Source organism: Microtus oregoni, unplaced genomic scaffold (assembly GCF_018167655.1).
Source record: "Microtus oregoni isolate MIOR12 unplaced genomic scaffold, Mior012 000013F_ref0000133, whole genome shotgun sequence".
In the NCBI taxonomy this organism is placed as follows: Eukaryota; Metazoa; Chordata; class Mammalia; order Rodentia; family Cricetidae; genus Microtus; species Microtus oregoni.
The window spans coordinates 23,189,602-23,216,455 of NW_024543072.1; the positions used below are offsets into that span (position 1 = coordinate 23,189,602).

General features: G+C 44.5%; 1 protein-coding gene across 3 annotated transcripts in view; it reads right to left on the reverse strand.

Annotated features, from left to right (window-relative positions):
- The window catches only part of Nek10 (NIMA related kinase 10), a 179,942-nt gene that overhangs the window by 45,064 nt on the left and 108,024 nt on the right, over positions 1-26,854 (reverse strand). For all 3 annotated transcript variants that reach the window (XM_041663105.1, XM_041663107.1, XM_041663106.1), the window contains 5 exons: positions 22,882-23,011; positions 22,247-22,317; positions 16,262-16,475; positions 1,827-2,019; positions 1,654-1,740 (listed from right to left, as the gene is read on the reverse strand). In XM_041663105.1, coding sequence (XP_041519039.1) covers positions 1,654-1,740; positions 1,827-2,019; positions 16,262-16,475; positions 22,247-22,317; positions 22,882-23,011 — 695 coding nt within the window. The remainder of the gene's footprint in view (positions 1-1,653; positions 1,741-1,826; positions 2,020-16,261; positions 16,476-22,246; positions 22,318-22,881; positions 23,012-26,854) is intronic.

A 26,854-nucleotide genomic window follows, 5' to 3' on the forward strand; every position in this document is an offset into this window, starting at 1 on the left:
GTCACGCCTTTAGCAACCCTTTTCTGAGCTGCTGAGGCTCTATTATCTTGGCAGTCACCCTTCACTGTAACTACCATTTTTCTTCCTCAAAGTATTAGCTCAAATAGAATGTTAAAAATTACTACACACTTGGTCGGTTTGTTCTTCCACAGGGAAGATGATAAACAACCATTTGCTACTAAATACACCAGCATGTTGGGTGTCATTTCAGCCTCAAGCCTTTGTGCAGACATCTCCACGCCAGGGTTTTCTCTCTCCTCTGCCTCCCCACCACCCATCTCTAGCATTGTGGCTAGGGATAAACACCACCATCCACATCACTGACTAATGACATGCTTCTAGAATTTTGCTACGCATTTACATGCACGAAGCATTTCTCCTGCACGATGTCCATCATTCTCCAACTACAAATCAAGGCACTTTGTCTCTCTAGAACACCAGAGCAAAGAATCGGCTGTGGTGATTGTTCCTGAAAATCTGCAAGGTCTAGTCAGTGTCTGGATGGAGCCATTGGGTTTAGAAAAGGCAAGTGACGTGGCTAAATCCTTGTCGCCCCCCCGTGTATCTTTGGCAAAGCTGTTTTCTCTCTTATCTCCTGGGGTTTTCACAGCATAATCACTGAGCAGACAAAATTATTTATACTTCATTTATTTTAAAGTCCCTCTAGTTAGCAAATTTAAATCCAGTTAGCATACTCTTCTGTGAGATTTATCTTTTTCTACATTTCTAGCTGAACATTTCTTTCAGCTGCATGTCTGCCAAGTTAATTTGATCGTATTTTTCCTTACAGTCTTTAAATTCTGCCTAGATATAGCATCTTCTTTTCTTTCCTGTTCCTCAATATATTTTTAAAATTTTTGTTATTATTTCAATCTAAGTCTAATATTGGGCTGGATTTATACATCAATGTTTTTCATAGTCCTAAACATTTAAGGTACTTATTTTAGTTGGATGCGATAAACATACAATTGTGGTGCTAGGTTTTACTCATTAACTTGATGTATTCTAGGGTCCCCTGGGAAGGGAATATCAGTGAGGACTGCCTTAGATCAGGTTGGCCTGTGGGCAGGCTTGTGAGGGGTTTTCTTAATTGGAATAACTGGGGTGGGCAGCACCATTCCCTGGATTTGGTCCTGGATGTACGAGTATAGAAAATGGTCGAAACACAAGAAGCATGCGGGTCTTCACCTTGTTCGCTCTCATCTGTAAGTATTCTAAGTTCTTGCCTCCTTGCTCCCAGCTGCAACGGATGATACCCCAGAACTGGGAGCTAAAAAAAACAAATAAAACTTCCTCCCCTAAGTGGCTTCTGCTGGTGTTTAGTCACAATGACAGAAATAGAACTAAGATAATGAGTGTGAATAAGATTTCACGGAAGTTTATTACGCCATGGCTAATTCCCCCCACAATCCCTAGTCCCACTAACCCACAGACTGATGCACGCCCATCATTCCTAATGGCTGTCTGCACCCTAGTCATTTAGCTCCTCCGTGACAACTGCCTTCGGTCCTAACAATGAAAAGGCACCCCTTGCCGGGTGTCTGGCCTCCGACTATCTACAAGAGTGCCACCCTGAGACAGCAGCCACAGACTCCGTTTACCCAGTTCCCACGTTCCCCCGTTTCCAGTGATGAACTTGTCCGGCAAGCTTACTGAATGTAGACTCCTTTAGGGGGCTGGAACTGGAGCTGCTACAGTTGTCCAAGATGTCCAGCTCGTCGTCCAGCTCAGAATACACATCTGCACACAGAGACGAAGGGGGTGAGCCTGGAAATGGAAGGACCCCAGGCCATTCCCGCCCTCCCCTCGCACGCCAGCCGACTTGCCTTTCTCCACCCCTTCCAGGTGGAAGGCATCCTCCGACAGAGCCTCCTCGCAGGGCCTGTCCTCCTCCTTCCCACACTGCATGGCAGCGGCTTGGAAGCCCTCGCCGGGCAGCTCTGCGCTCTCAGAGAGCTCACTCTTCAGGCTGGCTGCCCCGCTGCTGCTGCTGCTCAGGCTCACCTTCTCGAAGGTTTCCTGGAAAGAGAATTTTAAGCCATCAGCACCTCATCCTCTCTTTTCTCCACAGGACACAGCCCTTGTTGCAATGCCCATGTAAGTGTCTAAGATGCCATTGCAAACACTTGATGCAGAAGGGACACCAGTAATTCCACCCAGGCAGCCACCACTGGACCCGTTTAATCCGTACACACCAAGAAGTAAATCTAAAATCAACCATCTGACAAGAGGCACTGGTGCCCACACTAAAGGTCTGTGACAACTGGTGACCTCACTGTGTCTCTAAGGAACAGAACCCAGATGCCAATCTATCAGAAATTTCTCTCCTTTGAGTCTCTTCCCAAATATTTGCAGTGGTAGCTGCTCAGCCCCATACCAGTTAAGAAAGAATTTCTCCAAGGAACGTGAATATCGGACAAAGCCAGACCGTGAGGAAGAAGCAGCAAATACCCCCTACAAGATAAGGGATCACAGTGAGGAGGACTCTGTCACTCAAGGCCCCAGTCACTCTGCTTCCCTCTTGCAGAACTAGACACACACTGCTCCAGAATATCCCGAGAGGATGAAAATCTGTGAGACCACACCCAAGTCATTCATCTGGCCCAGGCCTCAATATTCTGTTACGCTGTGTAATAAACCGTATGTAACATGTTTCTCGGGTTCAACAAAAATAAAAATGTTTAAGGGCACCAAAGGCTGGCAGTTTGGGGTTGTCAAAGAAGACACTGAAGAAGGAACTTCCCAAATAATTCACAATCCCAAAGACATACACCAGAGTGGGGAGGGGCTTAGGCTGCATGGCTGAAGACCGCTAGCAGAGCGAGGCTAGGGCACCAGGGGCCCTAAGGGGGAAGCTACAAACGAGGATGGCTCCAGGCAAAAGAGCGAGAAAGACAAATGCTGTGATGGATGGACGGACAGACGTTAGAGAGAGAAGCCCTCAAGTGACCTGGCAGGCTCTGTTCTCCTAAGCCCATCCCCCCTTCTTTACTAAGATGCTTACTGTGGAAAAAGCCTTCTTGGGAGGCTGGTATGCGTTTGCCCATTTATTTTCACAGATTTTCTTCCAACTCAAGCAGCCCTAAAGGGCTCCAGGAACATGTTGCCCAAAATCCAGGGGAGGCACAATTTAAAGGTGAAGAAAACTTAATATCTCTTGGTACATGAGTCAATAAATCCATGACAGCATTCATGTGCATATGTCTTCTAAGCAGAACATGTGGGCACTGCAAACTGCCTGTCCAGTTTCCCCGGGGGATCTTTTCCGTATTCCTTCCTCGGGCTTACCAACTTTCATTTCGTTGGAGTTAATAGGCAGCTAAAGAAACACGCTTTTAATTTGATTTTCTGTAACTAGTCTTCTATCCAATGTCCAGTCTGCTCTGAGGAACCTGGGTTAATTCCTCCATCTTGGGTCTTGCCTGCTCGTCTAACTTAGACAGGGATGTTTAGAATAGTCTCTGCAGAGACAAATGTGCTGCCTAGAAACCTGATGCAAAAGTGATTTCTAACATCTCTGGTCTGCCCATATCTAGTTCCTATACGTATCATTCAAAACCCAGTATTTTACTCAACATTTTCTGTGCTGGCCTCTTTTTCCTCCTAAACAAATACACAGCAATGGGCTTCTTCTAAGTTTCCTCAGCTGCTTTCAGTAGAAACTTCCTTTTTGGCTTTGTGCCATGCCAGTTTAAATGAGCTGTCATCTTCTACTGTATGGAAAGGCCACACTTGGCATTTGAATCCCTTCTAAGGACTCTACCCAATTATGTGGCAATGCTGAAGAGGTTTGTGGGTGTAGATGAAGGACAACGTTCTTGCCTAGCATTTCCGAGGCACCGGGTCCCATCTATAACTCCGTAAGACACACTGAGATGTTTTCTTCTCTCATCAATGCATTATATATGAGTATCTGCAAGGCTTTCGGCAACGGTTTCATCTGTGTTAAGAACGGGCATGGATAGCAAACCATAACTGGAAATTTTAAAGTCAGTGAGCGGCTCAGCAGGCAAAGGCTTTGGCAAGCCTGATGACCTGACTTCAGTCCCTGGATTCCGCCAGGGGGAGGGAGAGAAGGGGTTCTCACAAGCTGCCCTCTGACCTCCACACGTGGGCGTGGCATGTACACACCATTTTAAAAGAGACTTTGCTTTGAGCAACGGAAGATTAGAGTGAGGCCTTAAGTTCTGAGTCAGGTGACTCCAGACTTAATGAGGATTGGCTAGTTCAGGAGCAGCTGGACTATAAACCAGTCGCTTAGCGTTAATAGACTTGTGTCTATGAATCCTGATGAAAGAGAATGCCCAGTATTAGAGGGATGCCCTTTCGGAACCTACATAAGCTGGAAGATATGGTAAGAAGGCAGACTTATTTTGATTTAAAAATCTGTTGCTATATTGATCTGAAGTTTCGTGTGCATCTCTCTGTATTCTTTCTCCCTCCCTACAGAACACACAGCCCCTGTCGGGGCAAATGTTGTGTCAGGAGAGTAGAACGGTCTTCAAAAAAATAATAAATGCTCTATAAATTTGGCTGAATAAGTGAAATTGAAATTAAAGATGGAGCAAAAATATCTGAAAGCTATGCCTAATGTTACAACAAAGCTTAAAAACAAAATCTGCACTAGGATCTTTTATAGAAACTTACAAACCCATTCTAAAGCAGTCAGAAGGTGGTTCCAGTCCAGGCAACAGACAAGAAGCCATTGTCTCCAAGAGTCAAGGTTTTAAAAAGGAAGAAAAAAAGGCAAAACACCAATAGAAAAATAAAAGAAAGAGCTACAGAGAACTTAAAAAAGGGTTAACTAGGATCCCCACAATAAAGTAGCGGTTCTCCCCAGCTGCCCATAGTTGCTGACACTGAGCTGGGTCCAGCCGTAAACTCTTGAGGACACTGGAGAAAGAAGCTGACAAAGAAACTAGAAAATGAAAAATGCTTTATGCTCATAGATGAGCAGTATTAACATTGTGGAGAAGGCAATATTAATTAATGAAAAATAGTGTATAGATTCAACTCAATCTCCACTAAATTTCAATGGCATTTGTCACTGGCATAGAAAAAAAAATCCAAGAATCCATTTGGAAACTGAAGGACCATGAAAAGACAAAGCCATTACAGGCAAAAAACAAAAGTAGTAGTGGAGGTATTACAGTGCCTGACTTCAAATTATATTACATAAGCATAATGACCAAAACAGCATGGTACTGCTATAAGAATAGACAAGCAGACTAAAAGACTGGACCAGAGGAGCCAGGAATGAAGACAGCTATAGCCTTAATCTTAGACCAAGTTGTCAAAAAAAAAAAAAAAAACCACCTGGGTGGGAGCGGAGAGAGAGATTCTTGAAAAAATTATGCCAGGAAATTGGATATCAACATACAGAAGAATAAAAGATTCAAGTCTCTCAGCCTGCACAAAAATGAATTAAAATGGATTGAAGACCTTAATCTAAAACCTGAAACACCAACACCACTAAGGGACACATAGAGACAACACTTCAAGGTGTGTACATAGGCAAAGATCTCGTGAAAAGAATTCTAACAGCACAGGGAGCAACTGCAAGACCTAGCCGGTGGGGTGACAGGAAACAAAAGGGCTTTCTCACAGCAAGTGAGGCTATGAACAGAATGAAGAGACAGGCTACAAAGGTAGCCAAAATGTTCACCAGATATACCTCAAATGGGGGATAATGCCACATACTTCAGAATGTAAAGACCAAGATGACTCATCTTCCAGTAAATAAATAAGCTGGCAAATTAACCCAACGGTTTCCCAGAGGAAGAATATAATAGGTCCAATCAACACTGAAGTGTTCTACGTCCTTGATGGTCAGCCAATGCAGACTAAGATGCTTGTTGTATGAGGACGATACACATCAGCTGGAATGGCTGCCGTGAGGAAGACAAATGATAAACTCTAGGAAAGATGTGGGGAAAGAGGAGCCTTCACCTTTTGCTGGTGGGGATGTGTGTGTTGTTTTGTTTCTTGCCACTATAAAGCTTTTATTATCAACACCAGCATAAAAAATACACACACACACACACACACACACACACACACACACACACACACATAGGACGCCTCAAAAACCAAAAGCAGAACTTCCAGCTATACCTTTGTGGGACCCAGAAGTCTCTATATCCGCCCACAGCATTACTTGAACGGCCATGCTTATGGCTGCTACACTATTCACAACAGCAGGGAAGTGGAACCAGGGAAATGTCTGTGCACTGACAAAAGGACAATGGAAATCCAATACACACGGACTCAATCACTATAAAGAAAAATGAAAATGTGACATTTGCATGAAAAGAGCTGGAACTGGAAATTGTCTTAAGATAAATATCTTAGACCCCCAGAAAAGTAAAATATCACGTTTCTCTCATACGTGGATCCTGGACTTAATGTTTTGTGTTTGTGTTTTTGCTTAGGGATCTACAGGTCATGTAACTTGAGAGGTGACAGTAAGAGAGAGAAAGGAAGTCTTAAAGCAGGGTTGGGGAGAGAAAAAGTAGAGAACAACAGAATAAATATATGTGAAGAGGAAGAAGGAGGTGGGGGGCAGCATGAGGAGGAGAATGGATAAGGCCAGGGTGAGAGAGGAGGAGGAGAATAAACAACATATGAGATGCAGTGAAGATCTCATGGTGAACCCATTACCTTGTATAGTAATCTAAAAGGAAAAAAATACCATAAAAAAGCCAGCACTGAAATCCAACAGCCCCACACCATCGAAACCAAAGCTGACGAAGAGCAGCAAAGTTGGAGGACTTACACAGCCCAAGCTCAACACTAGTAAGACAAGTGCACACACTGAGGCAGAGCGTCAGTCAGGAAGAAAGTAGACCCACAGGCTCCACTGGGAGCTACAGCAATATTCTATGTCCTGGGAACTTCTGAGAGACCAAACAATATCACATGGGAAAAAATGCATTTCTTCATCTTAAACGGTCCACGGGGCATATCTTTGAAAGCGAGGTGAATATGCACAACTCATTGTTGAAAAAGTGTCAACTTTATATAGTCAAGACAGAATGATAATCAGTCAGTGAATAAGTAAACAGATCAATGAAGCCAAACAGAACTCAGAAATAGTCATTCACCTGTATCAAATGATTTCACACAGAAAGTTGAAATTATCAAAAATGTGGGGAAAGCTGCATAGTAATACCTTCATTATTCTGTACACGAAATAAAATTAAAATGAATCATTGATCTAGATATAAAAGCTAGAGGCATTTAAACATACGGACATAATAACAAATATATGGATATAAAATGTTTTCAAACTAAGAAAGCTTATTTTTTCAACCATGAGGTAGACAAAAATTTTTACTCATATGTAGAAATCATTAACAACCAAGTAAATAAAAACAAAAAAGTGGTCTACATCACAATTATAATTTTTCTGTGCTTCAAAAAATAATAATAAGCGAATGGGCAGGTCATGGGCTATGAATTTTTATAAAAATTTTATAAAATTTTTTCCTTAGCAAAAAATTAGTATTAAAATATATTTAAAAGTAAAACTTTAAAAAAGAGACTAGAAATCTAGCAAAAGAATGAGCAAAATATTTGAACAGACACCTAACACATACACAGACATGCACATTCACATACACATCACCAGACAACACGCACAAGTCAGAGCCTGGCAGCGCCGCCTGCCTGAAAAATACAAACCAAGCCCACAGAGGACCCAAGGCTAAAGCAAGAATAAATACATCAGACACCAAAGACAGACACTGGCAGAGTTACAGCTGGAATGGCTGTCCTACTTACTGCTCCATTGCTGTGACAAACACCATGGCCAAGGCAGCTTCCAGCAGAGTGGTTAGAGTCCCTGCTGGGGGAGCAGAGGCGTGGCTGTGGCAGAAGCAGACCAGAGCCCACATTTTGATCCACGTGCGACAGGCAGAGAGCACACTGGGAAGGGCATGAGTCCTTTGAAACTTCAAACCAACCCTGGCCAGTGACACACCCACTTCAGCAAAGCCACGCCTCCTGATTCTCCCCAAATAACCACTGATTATGTCTGAGACTTAGGTTGGTGTTTTATTCAGACCGCCATATTGTTTTATTTATGGTGTTTTATTGCATCCCGCTCTAGAGTGTTAAAACAGTATTATTCTGGGAAGCTAGAAGTAGCTTTTATAGTAAACCATACAACGACTTAGGACCTGAAGTATACTTCTAAGTATCACCTAAAAGAAATAGACACATATCTACACAATGTCTCGTCTGATAAAGTTTGTAGCAGTTTGGCTTAATATTTCAGTTTTGGAAATAAGCATTCAGCATCACGACAATAAAATGTGGCAGATATTTAATCCACACACATAAGTACTCTATGTATAAAGCATAGTGTGTATCTAATATACCACGTATTTAAATACATAAATAAAAAATTAATACTCTAGAAAAATAATGGGAGTTGGGACACAACTTAATGTAATTAGAACTAATATACGTGAGATGGAGGACTCTTACAGACATGGCTAGAATCCATATGTTACATGTATATGCAGTCACCATTGACCTCCAGCCCCAGACCCAGGTAGGAGTCGTCTTTGGTGATAGGTGGGAGCTTTCGCGGGGATGTACACAGAATTCTGTTTGAGTGATGACTGCTTATGTCAAAAGTTATTAAGCTCAGCACTTAAACATAACACTATGAATATGTAAATTCTGTTGCTTTTAAAGGGGCATTTGCAAAGCCGATGAGAGAACTGTATTTATTTGGGGAGGGTGGAACTGGGGAAACACTGTTGTTCCTTAAACCTAATAAGCAAAGAACATTTCCCAAAAGCTGAGATGTCCTGATTTCTGATATTTGTTTCCATAAAATTGCTTGTTGCATTTTTGGGATCTCGAGAGAAAATTGTCAGTAATTACCCAGACTATAAAAGCAAATCATTCACCAAAATACTGTCCCTTTAATATACGATATTTTCTGCATGGCTTATTTTCATCTCTTAGCGGAGAGTTGTAGGCACAAGCTTTTAGCAGCAGGCTCAGCATTTGTGAATGACATATGGTACAATCAAAACAAGGCAAAATGGATAAATAAATAGACACTTAAAATCCAAGTGCACGCACACACGCACACACACACAAAAGAGCATCCGGATGCTTGCATCCTCTTCAAATGTAAGCACCCAACTGTAAAGATATCAAACCTCTTGTCAATAAAGTTTTTTGAGAACATGGAACAAGATTCCCATCATGACCCAAGTTTGTGAAAGACTCGTGAATGTAAAAACGACCTTTGCTGCTAAGTAGTCCGTCAGCTGCTGTTCTCCAAGGGCGGAATTTAACATGACGCTCTGTGGGATGGATTAAAGCTGTCTGACAATATCACATTATCATAAACATCTTTTATTCACTGAAAGCTGAAGCCATCTAGGATCATTTAATCATCTTAACGATAAAGTAAATGGCCCAAATAAGGAGTATGGATTTGCTTTGTGAATGGCAATTTTGGTGGGCGTGGGAAGGGAGGCTGAGAGGGAGACCAATCGTTGATAGAGTGGATAGAGCTGACTGAGTCTGTTGACAAGCCTTTTATGCACGGTTGTGCTCCTCCCAAGCAAGCAGGACCTGTCTACAGTGGACTGCAGCTGCAGTTCCAGCCCGGTCCTTTCACTACCATCTTATGATAGCCTGGTCTGTGCCCTTGGGCACAGAAGGCCGTTCTTCCCAAGTCTGCTGGTGTAGGCCTGTGCTGCACCAAGCAGTCAGAATCCTTAGTGACCACACTTTAAAATCCCACTTCATCCAAAGTCAGGGTGGTAAGCAAAAATTACCACCTACTACATGTTCCCCTAGCACGTGTCCTGGTGGTTCTTGGTCTCTGGTAGGTAGATAGTACAGAGTTGGCATCCTAACTGGAATACTGGCTTTTAATGCCAAGCTGGGAATGCTTAGCCTACACACCCTGTGGACTGGAAAGCTAGGTTCTCAGCCTCTCTAGAAACAGACAGGTGTCAGTCAGACCTTCCTGTGTAAGTCAAGCTAAAGGCTTCCTTCTATAATACATAAACAGGCTATTAGTTGTATTCCGCATGTTCCTCAATAAACCCTGCCCAGTTACGTCATGAGGCTTACTGCAGCTGTGTACCTGTTAGCCATAGGGGGATAGTTGGTTGAGGTGAGGTGAGGCTCAGTTCAGGCAAGTCAGTTGAAGGCTGTGCTTGTGCCGTAGAGTGAGGCATGTTGCCGTCTTAGAATGGCTTATGCACAACCCTATCCTAAAGCTCTTATACTCCCAAACAAAATTCTGATGCAGCAACCACAGAGTCAAAGAAAGTGGGTGAATGATGCCCGGATATAGAACAGGCTGCGCCAGATGGAGGCGGCTATATAAGAGAGGAATGAGAAACTTCTGCATCTCCAGGTAGACAGGAGACAGCGCAGAGACTGGTTAGCTTCGAGTGTCCCTGACTTTGCTTCTCTCGGCTGCTCCAGCACAGCCGGACACCAAGGCTTGAGTTGGGTGTTAGTGGAAATACAGAAAGAGTTAAGGAAAGTCAGGCTGAAGTCAGAGGTGGCAGGGCACTTCAGAACAGCTCCATGCCCACCATGATGCTACAGATCACAGAGCTGCTCTGGGCATTTATCAAAAGACCCATGAAGGCAGAGGCCTAATATCACTGCTGCCTACAATATTGCCTGGCAGCTAGGGTGGGTACTTGTCAGATAGCTGAATGGCAGACACCTGGGGTGGGAGAGGTGGAAGAATGGGAGGTACCTGAGTTAGCGGGACTGAAACGGTGCCTTCTACTCCCAGTGAGATCCCCATGGCATATGTGTGGCATGGAAAGTCATACCCAACTTTCATGTGTCTCAGTGAGTTTGGGGATGCCACCAAAGAAGACATGACCAGGTCTCAGAGGGGGGCAGAAATAGTGACCCCCATGCTGGAGATGAGGCTTCAGGGATCATGTCCCCAAAACAGAGAAACAGGTTCACAGGGGCCACACCAGGCAGCCAGAGGGCCCTGCCTTCCTACTGGCATAAGCCTGCCTCAGACTCCTCCTGTACCCAGCTGCCGTCTTGGCAAGAAGAAATAGAGAACAGAACTCTCAAAATGGAAACGGCATGTTCAGGTCCTCAGAGACAGATGCAAGCAACAGTGGCTGTATCTACCTGTGGCTGCAACAAGCAGGGATGGAGTTCAAAATCAAGAGGCAAGCTGGGCGGTGGTAGCAGACGTCTTTGATCCCAGCACTCGGGAGGCAGAGGCAGGCGGATCTTTGTGAGTTCGAGGCCAACCTGGTCTACAAGAGCTAGTTCCAGGAGAGGCATCGAAGGTACAGAGAAACCCTGACTCAAAATACAAAAAAAAAAAAAAAAGAGGCAAATCTGCATGCCTAACTTCTACCCAAACTGCTATGAAGTACAACAAAATGTCACAGTCGCTAATATGCTTTCCGCACAAACATGACATCCTGAATTCGGATCCCCAGCACCCACACTCAAAGCTGAGCCCAACGTCCTGCACACCTGCAACCCCAGCACTGATGCTTGCTTCCTGTTTGGAGGGGAAGAACCAAAGTCTTCTTAACAATGCCCACGTGGATATGCTGTCTCAGATCTAAGATAGCACCCGCAGGGTGATGGTTGTGGGCTCAGTGCATTGTCAACGGTGCCAGAACACTCCAAACAAGAGGTGACTGTCACAGTCTCTGATACACCCCGTTTCCTGCTCACTGTCAGACATCTGAGTAACACCTGTGCCTTATTCTAATCTAGTTAATCCCCATCCTAACAGGCTCCTTGTACCAGTTCTCATTTGCAATTTCAGGAGTTAAGGGGAATGCCTTGCTTCACTTTGGCAGTAGGTAACTGCAGTACCCGGCAGGAATGTAGTTAGATCATGAAGCTTCCTTGGCCCTTTTGAAAAACAGATTTGTACTCATCTTTCGCAGCAGCTTATTATGAAAACATCCATAATTAAACATAAGCTAAAGTATGAGAATAAATAGCTCGTGCTCCCCCGCCCCGGGAGGGAAGTCTGTGGTGTTTCCTGTTTTGTCAGCTAGTGTTCCAACACTGACCACAGACCTCCTTCCAGCTGTGAGGAGCTGGAGTAGCTCACTGCTTCTGCTTCCCTTTGGCGCTCCTTCTCAGTGAGTTGGGTGGCAGCATTATTGGTATTAACTGCTCTGAGACACTGTCCTCATACTTGGAACAATCAAAACATTGCTTAAGAAAAGCAGAGATGATGTAGAATATAGGTGGATATAATAATGGGGAGGGCAAAAGGACACGTGTGACTGGGAAGCACGAAGGAGGCTATTGGGGGAGCTTGATGGGCACCAGGGGGTAACGGAACAAAGAGAAGAGAGTGAAAAGAACCAACAAAAAAAGAGAGAGAGAGAATTTAGAAGTGCCATCGGAAAACTCAATTATGCATATGCTAACTGAAATTTTTTAATTAAAGCAGAATAAAAACAGCAAATAAAGAAGTCAATGGAAAGATAATAATTATAAAAATTAGTGCCCATTGAGAGTAAAGCAGGCTGACTGCTTTTTTTCTTTTGATAAAATGTACTAGCCGGGCGGTGGTGGCGCACGCCTTTAATCCCAGCACTCGGGAGGCAGAGGCAGGCGGATCTCTGGGAGTTCGAGGCCAGCCTGGTCTACAAGAGCTAGTTCCGGGACAGGCACCAAAGCTACAGAGAAACCCTGTCTCGAAAAAAAAAAAAAAATAGGTAAGATGTACTATCTTGTTCTTGTTGGTTCCTTGATAAAGCTGTGTTTTCCTCTTAGTATTTGATTGATTTTAAAAGGCTAAGATTATTAGTATGCTGAAGGTAGTAGGAGAGAATTTTCATGATCTTAAGGCAGTCACAGAAGCTTGGGGTGACATCAACTATCTCTCAATGGTCCATAAAGATGGAGCACTTCCTGCAGCACTCAGTGAATGTGCTGATCCACACGACGGCCATACATTGCTTTACTGCAGAACTGCCACTTGGGGAAGCCAGCAGCAGCCTAGAACCCACCCTTCTAACACAGGCGCTGCGCATTTGATAGAGCTAACAACATCTTCAACTGTACGCCTCATAGCCAGGACATGCGCCAGGCAAACTTCATTTCTTCTTTGCTTTTAAATTGTCTGTGTGAATGAGGACAGGTCTGCATGCGTGTTCATGTGTGTGGAAGCTAGAGAACAACCTCAGGTCATTCCTTTTCTTTTATTAATGTATTGTTTGTGTGGGTATGTGTAACCACATGCGTGTGTGTGCCCACATGTGCATGCCATGGTATGCGTGTGGAGGTCACTTCCCTCCTCCTACCATTTGTGCCCTAGGATCCCCAGTCATCACGCTGGGTGTGAAGCACCTTTACCTACTGAATCTCAGTGGCCCCATCTTATTTTTTGACTCAGGGTCTCTCATAGGACTGGAGTTGAGCAAGCAGGCTAGCCTGGCTGGACATGAGTCCCAGTGGTTCGCCTTTCTCCACGTTATCAATGTTGGGATTGCAATCATTTGCCACGGTACCTTCAATTTTATCTGATTCTCTTTGAACTCACACATCCCTTCCAGAAATGAGTGGGGAGGCTCATGAGCAAACAACTGGGGGAGTAAATAACTCCCAAATAGCAAGACATTCCTGAAGCTATAAGATTCCCAGGGGCCTTCCCGAGATGCCAGGAGCAGTGAAAAATGGCTACGCTATGGGGCCCAGGAAAGAGGAAACTTTCCCACTACCTGCAAGTCACACAACGAACCCCGAGGGAGCAGCTGTCATGAGTTGTCACCCGTGTTGGGGTGGACCCTTTGAGGATACAGGGGCGTGTGAATCAGGCCTGCATTTCTGACTACCGCCTCGTAAGTAAACATGTTAGTTTGCCACATCAGCCTCTGGTGGAATCGTTGCTCTGCTCTGCTCTGGACACCCCATCTGGGGTGCATAGACACTGCTGACTTCTCCCCAGAAAGTCACTCAGCAGTATCGAGAGTGATCTTGGATCCTCGAGCTGACCAGGTAAGCACTTACTGATTAATCACTTATTGATGTCTCTCCAGTCTTGTTATCCCTTGTAAAAAAAATTTTGGACATTTTAATTATTTATTATTTTTATGTAGGGGGCGGTTGCTCACCTATATGTTTGTGTACCACATGAAGACTGCACTCACAGAGACCAGAGTGGAGCCTTGGTCTGGAACTACAGATGGCTGTGAGCCACTGTGTGGGTGCTGGGAATTGAACCGTGGTCCTCTGGGAGAGCAGCCAGGTGCGCTTGACTGCTGAGCCATTGCCCCAGCGCCCTCTCTCCTTTGTTAGCTATATGTCCTGGGTATTTTGTCTTTCCAGCAGAAAGCGTGCTTCTGGAATGCTGTGTAAAAAGAAAGTACTGTCTACAGCAGGTCACAAGGGTGGGCCATTTTAGAGAACACTTACATCAAGGATCTATAGTCCCCTCAAGATGAAATTCTTTTTTTTTTTTTAAGTAAGCATACGTCTCTGTGTATTTATTTGGGAGTTGGGTGGCAGACCCCTGAAAGTGTAAAACAACAACAACAACAATAACAACAAAATAAAAAATGACAGCCAAAAAAAAACAATTAAAAACCTAAAAACACCAATTATGCATAAAAAAACAAATCTTTGCCTCAAGATGAAATTCTTAAAAATGACATTATTCTTACAGTTAATGAAAGAATTACTATCATCCTAATACTTAAATAAAACCAATATTTCAACCAACTGTACTCTAACATTTGAAGTTGTGTTGTAGATTTGAACACATTAAATTTTTAATTTCAATAGTCCCTGAAGCTGGTAAATACTTCTTCAAACCCCCTTCCTTTGACTTCACCGATCGCCCTGCTTTACTGTCCGCGGCCTGGGAGTCTGCACCCAATCTACGCGCACATGAGAGTCAAATTGTGCAATGCAGGGGACTTGCTGAGGTGATCTGAGAAAGGAGAGGCGTGGGAAGTAGATGAGACAGAACAACACAGATCAGCTCTGAGCAGCCCGAGTGTTGCAGCTGGAGGCTGTGTGTTTGCTGATGTGCTGGAGAGTTCCACTGATACAGTTTTATAGCTTAAAGATGATCATAAATATAGAACATGATCCTTCTCAAGGTGTTTTTCTGAAGATAAGAGGATTTCTCTTGTTCGACTTTAAACGAGCCCCTCCCACCACCTCTTGAGCTGAAGAAAAATGACCCTTTCCTACCCACCTGGGAACAGGCTGAGAGCTTTGCAGGGCAGAAATTAATACCAGGCTTCAAGCTCTTACTCCGATAGATAGAAAAAGCTAAATCTCCTGCATCTTAAACTACTAAAATATATAATGTGCATGGAAGGGTGTTGCTCATTCGCGGCCTGATTTTATGAAGTCAGGTGGCAAATAACAAGCAAGGTGAGCCCTGCTCCCAGCGTGGGGCTCAATGAGAGCCACGACTCCAGTTTATCCCCTCCTAACCTCAGAAAGCCACATAGATCAGACTTGAAGTCACGGCTAGGCTCAGCAGTTAAAGGAATGAGGACGAGTCTTCCCCCCAAAACGAAAACACTGACTACTCAACTTTAAGATTCGCGAGTACCTTGAGACAAACTCACTCTGCAGCAGTGTTTGTCTTCCCCCAGAACAGGAGTCTTAGAAACCCAGTTACTCCAGGACTCAGAGGGGTCGCTCCTCTGAGACTGACTCTGCCTCATCTCCTCACAGAGAGCGAGTCTTTGGGATGGTGAGAAGGGATCAATGACCAGACAGATGACCAAGAATGAGCATTATGGTCCTGTCGCCTAGCGCCCCACCCTCAGGACAGGGGCAGCACTTCCAAGTGCCTGCTGAAGGGTGCAAGCAAGCAGAGGGACTACACAGACCATTAAGAAAAACGGAAAGACAAGCGTTATTTTCTTCTCTGAACAAACGTGCGTGTTTATCCTAACGTGCAGCAAGATGATGAAGGGAAAGAAATATTCCTAAGCACTAGGTGCCACACACAGAGACCATTCGCTTAACATGGGGGCTTCCTGAGACTGTTTCCTGATGCTCTCGGTTCACAGTAGACAGTACCTCGTGGGTAGGTTCTTTGGAAGGTTAGTAATTCTGAATTATTGGAATTTATTTGTGGGATATAATAATGGATACAAATATGTAACTATATGATGGTGAAATGTTTTGCAATTTTATTATTTTCCTTATTTGGGGCAATTTTTCCTTAAGACAAACATGAAGATCTTCAGACAGACTATTAGGAGGCCTCATATGGGACCAAGAGGTTTCTAGTTACCTGGGACAGCAGAGCCAGTTCATGGTGACACATGACCGCATTCCTGTTGGCTTCCATAAAGTATCTCTGTGTGCGCCTCCGCTCCCTTTCCAGTTTCTTCTCCAGGGCCAGCTGGGATGTGGATAAGTTGTCCAAATACTTCATCATAACATCTGAGATCATGGAGCTAACTTCTACAATGTCTGGACGGGCTTCTGCATCAGGAGTGAGGCAGCTGAGGGGAGACAAGGTGAGTGTAACAAAGGTCGCTGCTGGGATGGCATGGGGGAGGGGAGGTCAGCACAACCAAGTGGCCATCGTAGTATCTACACCCAAGAGCTGGGACAGGACAAGCATCAGACACAGCTCAGAGTCCAGCATTTCCCAAAAGATATCTGAGGTCCAGGGGGAGGGGGCCAGATTCAGGGTTTTGCACCTGGGCTCATAGCTCAGGACTGTCAGCTGGCCATGAATCTCCCAGGGCTCAAGAAGAATGAAGGAAGTGATCCTCTGCTCCTGCATGTTTGCTTGACTTTTGCAATTACAGCCAGACAAACAGGGCCTCTCTGAGGCAAGTAAAAGAAGGAAAGTTTCTGGGAGGTCACAACTTCTGGACCATGTTCTGTCAACATTAACACAGTAAGATTAGTCTGCATCTTACAAAGCACAGCAAACACAAAATACAGGCCAATGACTTAGAAGTGTGAGGTAGATTTTTACAGTGTCAAAAGTAGAATTCCACCGTTCAGGAGCCTGAATCAGGAAGAACACGAGTTTGAGGCTAACCTGGATTATAGTACCGTAAAAAGGAAAAAAAAATGTAATTTTTTAATGTATTTTTATTTTTTTAAGATTATCACTTATTTGGGCATACAAAAGAACCACTCACAAACTGAGGCTGAGCTAAAATGAAAAGAAGATGTGTAGAAGCTGATGAACTATAAAGCTGGGCGCATTTTGGTCTTTTCTTGCGATTGACTATTAGCATTGCTTTTAAGGCCAACAGAGCTGTTATACTCATTGTGTTTGATTATTTTCATTTACTGGGTCTTGTTGACATGGGTCTTAAACTAATATGCTGGGTTTTGCTTCTGACAACAGAATTTCAGGGACACGGGGATGATGTAAGTTGGGATACACTGTTATAGGCAGTCTTTATTAGAATATGTCTAAACAGCCCTCTCAAATTTTCTTAAGAAATTTTGCTTAAGTAACTTGACACGTTTGGTGCTAACGTTTCTGTGGTTTCGAGGCAGGGACTATCATCGGGCACACTGCTGGGAGCATGGTTCCCATTTCATCTACAGACTGACAGAAGGCCATTCACACAGCGTGAAGTCAACACCAAGATCACTGCGTGGTAGGCATTTCTGTTTATCAACTATCGCATGATGGGATTTTAACCCTCCAATTCATCGCTACACTGGAAACTTCTTGAGAGGAAAAGGGTGTGTCCCCTTCACGAGGATCTCAGCATTTAAGATGGAATCTGGCTCGCGAGGAGCGCTCGGTAAATGAGAAAATGAATCAGTAAGTGAGCGAACATGGTTTAACACCTAAAGAGTTAACCCGTTCTTAACCAAGATGTCTGGACACAGGCTTGTGGACCTCCAGACACACACTAGCAGAGGTTCCCAGGCAGCTCCACTGCTTGCAGGGGTATTTAAGATATATTCTTCAGAGACACATGTATGATTCCCTAATCAAAGAAGCATAAAATCACGTTCTGTGGGAAAAGAGTATTTGGAATAGTGCTCTCATTCACCAACTCTGTGCTCCAGTCAGAGACGAGATGGAAACAACCGCAGCGATGGTGTCCGGCTACCTTCAGTTCATGTTTTATGAAACAGAATTGAGGCAGGGTGAGCATGTGATGATCCCTTTGTCCTCGCAGCTCACGGCTGACTTAACTCTCTAAGCATCGTGTCTGCTTGGACAAAAAGCAGCAGGCAGCTCATGCAGTTAGGCAGGGAGCAAAATCCCACCCTTGGAATAGTTAGTGCATCAAAGGAAATATCCCTCTTCGGAAAAGAAAAGGGAAAGGAAGAGAGACAGGAAAAGAAGCCACCGGCACCGCCGCCTCCACAGCTCTGCTGTACGCTGGCAGGTAAAAATAGCAGTGCTGCTACCAGGCAAAGCAACAAGAGAGAGCCCGTTGTTGCTCCAGACCTCAGGGTTGCTAAATTATTCTCCCAATTTAAAAGACTGCTAGGAAGGGAACATTTGATAACAAAATGTGCGAATACACCATGTAAACAGGAGAGGGAAAGACTCTGCATGTTAGAACTGCAGATAATGTGGGCTGTGCCTGACGAGAATGTGTCAAAGGAAAACTGGAGCGCTAGGAATCCCAGAGATGAGGTAAACATGACTGTGGATAACACAGAGTAAAACTGGGGTGCTGGGAAACTTAGAAATAAGGCAAACGTGACTGGGAATAACACAGAGTTTAAGAATGAAGAATGTTGCTATAGCCTGTAATGGCAGCAACCAGGGGACTGAGGCAGGAGGATAAGGAGCCCCAGGCCAGCCTATAGAGCAGAACCCTACCTCAGAATAAATAAATAAATAAATACATAAATTACTATCGAGCATAGTGGTTATTTTGTATGCCAAGGGTCTGTCTAGTTGCCAACCTACAGCTGCCTCTGAACATAATCATTTGCTGAGTCACTGATGGATCTTACAAACGCTGCTTTAATCTGACCTTGCACCAATATTTTGAAGAAAATGAGAGGCTAAGAAAATGGCAAATCTGAAATTGTTCTCGAGTTCTACTGGAACTTAGTTTTTCAACACTAAAAGTTCAAAGCAAATTTAATATACAATTGCATGTTAAATATAAATGGCATTTAACTCACGATAGATTATGGCCTCAAGTGTAGAAAAGACAAATCTTCCTTAATGTAAGTGCAAACAATTAGGAATCTTGAAGAATTTTAAATGAAAATACTGTCTCTTACAGCATATACCCTACAATCTTATAGTTAGCAACAAAGTTAAATTACCAGGCCTAACTTACTGTCATTGCTTAGTATTTTAAGTTATAAACACTTGCAAAAACATTTCATCTGGTGGCTGTCGGAACGGATCCGTGGATAAAGCACTTGGCCAACGAAAGAATGTTCATCCCAAGAACCCATATAAAAGCCAAGCAGGTGTGGTAGCCAGCTCTTAGGAGCTGGAGAAAAGGGAATCTCCAGGACAAGTTGGCCAGATAGACTAATTTGTCTATTAGATTAATTTGTGAGCTCCGGCTCAATTGAGAGACTTAGTCTCACAGTAGAGAATGATCAAGAAAGATATCCAGCACCAACACTGTCCTCCAGACACATGTGCGCATGCACACATGCACGCAGATACATGTGAACATATATACAAACACACACATATACATATGTATGCAGGCACACCACAATACCACACACACACACGCAAGCAAAACTACAGCAACAAAGCACTTCTGGAGTCCCTGATAAGAACCATTCATCCCTTCAAACATTATGATGGCAGTAAACTCAGCACCTACCATGAACCCTGCTCCTGCAGCCCCCTATGAAGCCTTTTCCAGGCAGACATTGCTCATCTCAGGGTGTACTTCCTGATGGTGACCTGCCCTTACCTTGCCACTGACATTTACCCTTCCCCTGGTCCTGCTTCCATGTCTCAAGGTTGTAACTAAATCAGTCCAAGTCCTCAAATCTCCAAACTCTGTCCACTTCCCCAGCTAATGGGGACCTTAGCGTTATACCCACAATGTGCACCCCACAGCGCGAGCAACACTTCCCCCACAGTCTCTACCTCTCCATCCAACATCACCCTGTATATAATGGAATCTCATTTCTCTCCCTCTTCCCTTTGTCTGTTCCTCAGGAGTCACCAACGTGAGCTTTCCTCGAAGACAGGCTGTCTGCCACTCTGTGTGTCACCCTTAGTGACAATCCCTGTTGCACCAAATGATGAAACAGACATAGAAATTGCTTGACCAGCTTCTTCGGTACACAGGGCTCTGCCTGAACAGGACAGTCTATAGAAGTCGATGCGCATAAGATTAGGTCAGTGTTTGGTAAACATGGAGAAAGTCAAGAAATAATTCTACAAAGAGATGAGGCATTAACTGGCATAAAGCAATAGGCTTGTAAGTGTAAGCAGAGGCCCAGGGGGATGGGCACTGGAGCACGCCTACTGAAATTCATGAGAGATGGTCATAAATGCGGGACAGACATGAAGCCAGAGTGTCAAAGTCTTAGAAAGGGATTTGGTTCGGATTGATGGAGCAGAGAACAAATGTTGGTCCCATGGAAGTACCAAGATGGCCTTGACATTAACATCAGTTGTCAGCCATAACTTTCCAGAGCCAGTGTTGACTGAGGGCCTGGTCTGTGCGGGCACTGCTCCGCATGCTAAACACGCTGGAACCAAGGTTAGAAAGTGTCTGCTCTCCAGTTTCCTTAGTGAAGACGAGACAATAAACAAATAAGTATGTGTGCTTATTGTGATATTTCAGAGGCATAAGTTACTTTTTAGGCTGTTGCTGTCACCAAATATTAGTACCCAAAGCAACTTAAGGAACGAATGGAGGGATTATTTTGGCTCCTGCTTTAGGGCAGGGTATTGTCCTCTGCTGCAGAAGTACAAGGTGGACGAGAGTGGCTTCCAGTCCAGTTCTAGCGAGTGTTTGTTTTCCTTCCTGAAACCTCAAAACCTGAGCACTTGGGCACTGCCCTTCCCTCTCCCGTGTTCCTGAGAGTGGCCCACTAGCTCCACTTACAGGACCCGCAGCTTCTTCAGCCCACAGCTCCAAACCCTTCCATATAATTCCACAAACCAGTTGCAAAGATCTCCAAAATGAGGTACTCAGATTTCTTCCAATACCAGTACCATTCTCAGTCCCTGCTCTGGGCATCAGTTCTTCACCTGGGTGCAGCAATCAAACTTAACGACAATGGCAACTCAAGCAAATAGGGTTTGTTTTGGCTCAACACTCGGGAGAAGAAATAGTCCGTCATGATGGGAACACGTGATGACCGGAGTGCGATGCCACCATCTACACACGGTGTGCAAGGAGAGAATCTGTTGTACTCGGTTCACTTTCTCTCCTTTTCTTCAGTCTGGGGCCGCATCTCATACAGTGATACTGCCCACATTTGGGCGGAGCCCCTCATCATTTCAACTCTTCCTCAGATATACCCAACAGTACGTCCCTTAGGTGATCCCAAATCCACTCAAATAGACAACAAAGGTTAACAGTCGCAGAGTTACCCAGGCTGTGGTTTTGAAAGTGAGCTGGAGAGCGCCGAGGTAGTGGGGTGCTCAGAGGAGAGCGCCGAGGTAGCGGGGTGCTCAGAGTAGGTTTCTTGATCTGAGATGTCTCTGAGTCAGTGCATGGGAAGTGAGGGCAAGAGTGATGCATGCGTCTGAGAGGAGAAGGTTTCGGAAATAAGGATCAGTAGGGGAAAGGTCATGAAGGGAGTAGCTGGAACCTGGAGAGCAGTAGGCAGGATCCGCTCGACTGTGAGGTGATCAAGGATAGTCCCCCTACAGTCAGAAGGACTAGACACAACTCTTGGGGAAAACCTAAAGATCTCATTTTTGAGATCTTAGTATAAAATACAGCATTACTAACTTTCAAAAGTACCTAGAGTTTTATCATTGACAGCCCTTACATGTTACTCTTTTTAATATTTGTGCATATTTTATGTTTCAGAAAAATAGATTTTCATACTATTTGTGTTACTTAATTTTACATTATACATATTTTTCATATCAAAAACATCTTATAGATAGGCCTTATCTAGAGACCTAATAGTTGTAGATCTCATTCAAGGTTCCCTTGGATGTCCCAATGGTTTCCAAAGAGTTACTATTACTAGTAACACTCAAACACCTCACTCGATCTGGATTACCAAGGCCCTTTCCTAAGCATTTACCCATAGGTACTGAATATATAAAGGCATAAGGATTTTCTGGTGGCCGCTATATGTTGTAAGTCTTGAGATTATTTACCTGCTAATGGTATCTGTCACTTTTTCAGAGTAGATGCCTTCTGGCACTGGCTCGTACACTGCCTCCACAATCTGCAAGACAAACAGAAAACAGCAACAGCATCAAAGAACCATGCTATCTGTGGGCGGTCATTCATTGCTACAACGTGGATTGCTAATACATTAATATAATTTGACACATCAATTTTAATCGGGAATGCAAACATCCCAACAAATGAAAATCAATGCCAATTAGACAGTTCTAGAATACAGAATCTTATTCTCCAAGCTGACTAAACCTTAGACTCGTGACAGCAATACACGGGATAATATAATATGGTGGCTTGTAGGCCTATGGTAGGGCCTGGGGATGTAGCTCAACGGTAGAGTGCTTTCTTAGCATGTGTTAGGCCCTGGGTTCCATCTCCACCACCACAAAGAAAACAGTAATCGCAAACTTATTTTCATAATTTTATATGACAAATAGGAGTACGTGTGTAGTGTGATAGCTATTTAGATGAGAGAGAAGAGACTGGCTTGTGTAGGAAACCAAATAATGCTTGCTTCTGCCTGACAGCTGCATAAGTCACAAGGGTTTTGTGAAGAACAGGGTGTGGCTGTTAGCTTTAGGAGGCCCTTCTGTTCCCCGGGGCCTACTTTAGTAGCCAAGGAGAGCATGTTGGTGCTGCAGAAGGGAGGACTCAGAGTCGCCATCTGATAAAGGATGCAGCCTGCAGCCCAGACGTCAGCCTTCTCTCCGTATGGCTCACTCTTCAGGACCTCTGGGCTGAAATACATAAAGAATGTTAATGCACACAGGAAGGGAAATAAAGTAGCACTGGAAGAAATCCAATTTTCAACAATTTTGATAGTGTGGATGTAAAAAAAAACCACACAAATTAACAGACATTAAAATGACTCCTAATGACTTTGCTCTATACCCATACTTCTCTCAACCCTTCTCAGAGAAGCATCTCCTTGTAGTAGATAGCAATTAGCACAAAGACTCTCAATTTGCAGAGAGTAAGAGACTGTGGGGTACTTGGCCCAAAATGAGAAATACATATTATATCCCCCCTCCACAAACACAAGGATCTTCACAGAAGACAGGACAGAAAGACTGTAGGAATCAGAGGCAGCGTATCCACTGAAATTCCACAGAAAGAGTTGTTTCCAGACTCAACAGAGCAGAGAAGGCAGATGCACTTATGAACTTATGCCAACTGTGACAACATACACAAGACCTATGCAAACGACAGCCTGACAAAATCCCAGCACAGAAGGGGGAAAGTGGATGCAAAAATCCCACCACTGTCTGGGGAGGTCCTGGCATTTGATAGATGCTGGGAGAGACCGAGTCAGTTTCCTCTAACGATACTCCACCTGTTAGGTCTAGCCCAGCCCACAGCAGGCCCAGGCCCTACTGTCAAGACTAGCTGGGTGACACAAACTGGACTGCATGGGGAAAGAAAAATAAATAACAACTCACAGTTGGATGTGAAGGTATAGAAGGTGGGAGGAGGTGGTTATGAAAGGAGGTATTTCCCATATTATCCATAGAGATAAATATGTTCAAAATACATTGTATGAAATTCTCAAAGAATCAATAAAAATTGTTTTAAGACATACTAGTACTTGAGGGCTGACAAGAGAGCTCAATCAGTAAAGGTGCCTGCCACCAAGAATGATGATATGAGTTCGCGTCCCAAGACCCACAGGGTGGAAGGAGAGACACTGATGAAAACAAGTTGTACTCTGCCTTCCACACATCTGTCCACCCCACCTGACTTCCACACATCTGTCCACCCCACCTGACTTCCACACATCTGTCCACCCCACCTGACTTCCACACATCTGTCCACCCCCACCTGACTTCCACACATCTGTCCACCCCCACCTGACTTCCACACATCTGTCCACCCCCACCTGACTTCCACACATCTGTCCACCCCCACCTGACTTCCACACATCTGTCCACCCCCACCTGACTTCCACACATCTGTCCACCCCCACCTGACTTCCACACATCTGTCCACCCCCACCTGACTTCCACACATCTGTCCACCCCACCTGACTTCCACACATCTGTCCACCCCCACCTGACTTCCACACATCTGTCCACCTGCCACCTGACTTCCACACATCTGTCCACCCCCCACCTGACTTACACACATCTGTCCACCCGCCACCTGACTTCACACATCTGTCCACCCCCCACCTGACTTCCACACATCTGTCCACCCCCACCTGACTTCACACATCTGTCCACCACCCACCTGACTTCCACACATCTGTCCACCCGCCACCTGACTTCACACATCTGTCCACCCGCCACAGACAGTCAATGTAAAAGTAAAATTTTAAAAATTAAAAAATAAGTACCTGACATTCTTAATCACTATTTCAAGTAAACATATTAAAGAATCGCTTTGAGACTTGGGACAACTCAGTAGTAAAATGCAGGCTTAGCATGTGGGTGATCCTACACTCAATCACCAGTACCGTAGAACACAAATAATTAAATACACAGCGTCCTTGAACTATGTTGGCCTTGGATGAATCCTGAAACACAACCGAGCAATTCAGTTTGTGCTGGTTAGTTTTATGTCAACTTGACACAAGCTAAAGTCATCGAGAGGAGAGCGCTTCAATTGAGAAAATGTCTCCAGTCGGACAGTGGTGGCATACACTTTTAATCCCAGCACTCTGGAGGCAGAGGAAGGTGGATCTGTGAGTTCTAGGCCAACTTGGCTTACAGAGCAAGTTCCAAAGCAGGCTCCAAAGCTATACAGAGAAACCCTATCTCAAAAAGAAAAAAAAAAGAAAGAAAGAAAAAGTTTTCCTCATAAGATTAGACTGTACATAAGGCTATAGGGCATTTTCTTAATTAAGGGTTAGTGGGGGTGGGCTAGGCCCACTGTGGGTGGTGCCATCCATGGACTGGTGGTCCTGGGTTCTATAAGAAAGCAGGCTGAGTAAGCCAGTAAGTAGAATTCTTCTGGCAGAGGTACTTACACCTTCGCAATGGAACTCTGCATCCCAGCATCCCCTTCTGTGCTGTAGCTTCCTGGGTGACTGTGTTCAACACCCAGAATTGCCTTCTGTTTCAACCGTGTTTCTAGCTTTGAACAATGGGGTGTGGAAGTGGCATTGAGGCAGGTCCAGGCCTTAGCTCAAGAGTCACAGAGTCCTTCAAGGAGTTTATGTCCACTACCAGAGGGAGATGTCGCAAGTCACTTCTCCCCTCACAGCCTGCCAGACACAATATACACAGTACAGACCTTTTCCAAAGAGGCCACAAACGAGAGTTTGAGTCTGCCGACACACAGGCCTATGTGTCTAACAATAAATGCCTATTGCTTAAGGAAGGTTATGGAGATTTTGAGATGGGGAAAGATGAAGGATGATAATGGAACAATGTATGGATGTGGCCTCTTCCCTTTCTAGGCTGCTGGTTATAAAGCAGATGCGAGAGGGACCACCACATTTAAAGATGCTGCGAGAAGTGATCGTGTCCACCTGGGTACTTCTGAAATGCCATGAAACCCCAGCAGCCTGGAAGTGGAGATTATCTGAGTGGGTCTGTAGAGTTGGTGTTTTCATTTAATTTAGTGTGATGGGATGTAACTCTATTGATAACATCTTGCACCTTGTAGAATAGCTAGGCTAGGAACTCAAAGTATGAGGCGTGCTGGTGCCCATGTGTGAGGGCCACACTCAGCTTTTATCCTCATTGCTGTCCCTCCTCTTCTTTGATGGCACCATAAAGGTCCCAGATCACAGCCCTGCTCTCTGCAGCTGGCTGGAAAATTGCCCAGCTCTGGCGCCTGAGCTTTGGCCACAGGATTGGCTTTGTCAAAAGTAAAGCAGGGAAAGCCTTGCAAGGTACCTGCTCTGTCTTCCAGATCTTAAACTCCCTGCAAACACAGCCATGCAGTCACCATTAGGACTGCAGGCTGGATGGTGAGCAGCTACCTCCACTGCCCATCCCCAACCCCAGCCATGAGGCTACAAAGCTTTGGTGAGTCTGGACATCACTGCGAGCCACGGCCTCAGCAGGTACCAACTGCCAGCATCAAGTACATGGGTGGGGTGAGTTAACCATTAAAGCCAATAGTTTAGAGAGAATCCATCAAAGTGAACTTTCATTGGTGTTGGCTTTCTTTGGCCTATAAAGAGATGAGTAAGGCGAAGTGATGCAGGCTGATTAAGCTCATAAAAAGAAGAAAGGAAGGGTGTGATGACTCTGACCTGCAACCCGGATACTCAGGAAACTGAGACGAGAAGGTTATGATTTTAGATACAGCGTGGCTACATTGAGAGCTCGGGGCCAACCTGGGCTACCTCGTAAGACCCTGTTTCCATACAAAACAACAATTAAAAAAATCCACAAAGAATGTGATGATGAGTGAGCCACATGAACACGCAGCGAGTAAAGGACAGAGGCCTCTGGGAAAACCAGGCTGGCAGCCGTGACATTCTGTTCCAGGAGAGAGTGACCTTCGATTGCTAAGCCACCCAGCTCTCTGTATTCTGTTATGGCAGTCCTAACAAATATGAGTTCGAAAAAAAAAAAAGAAAGAAGGAAAGAAAGGAAGGAAGAAAGAAGAAAGGAAAGAAAGAAAGGAAA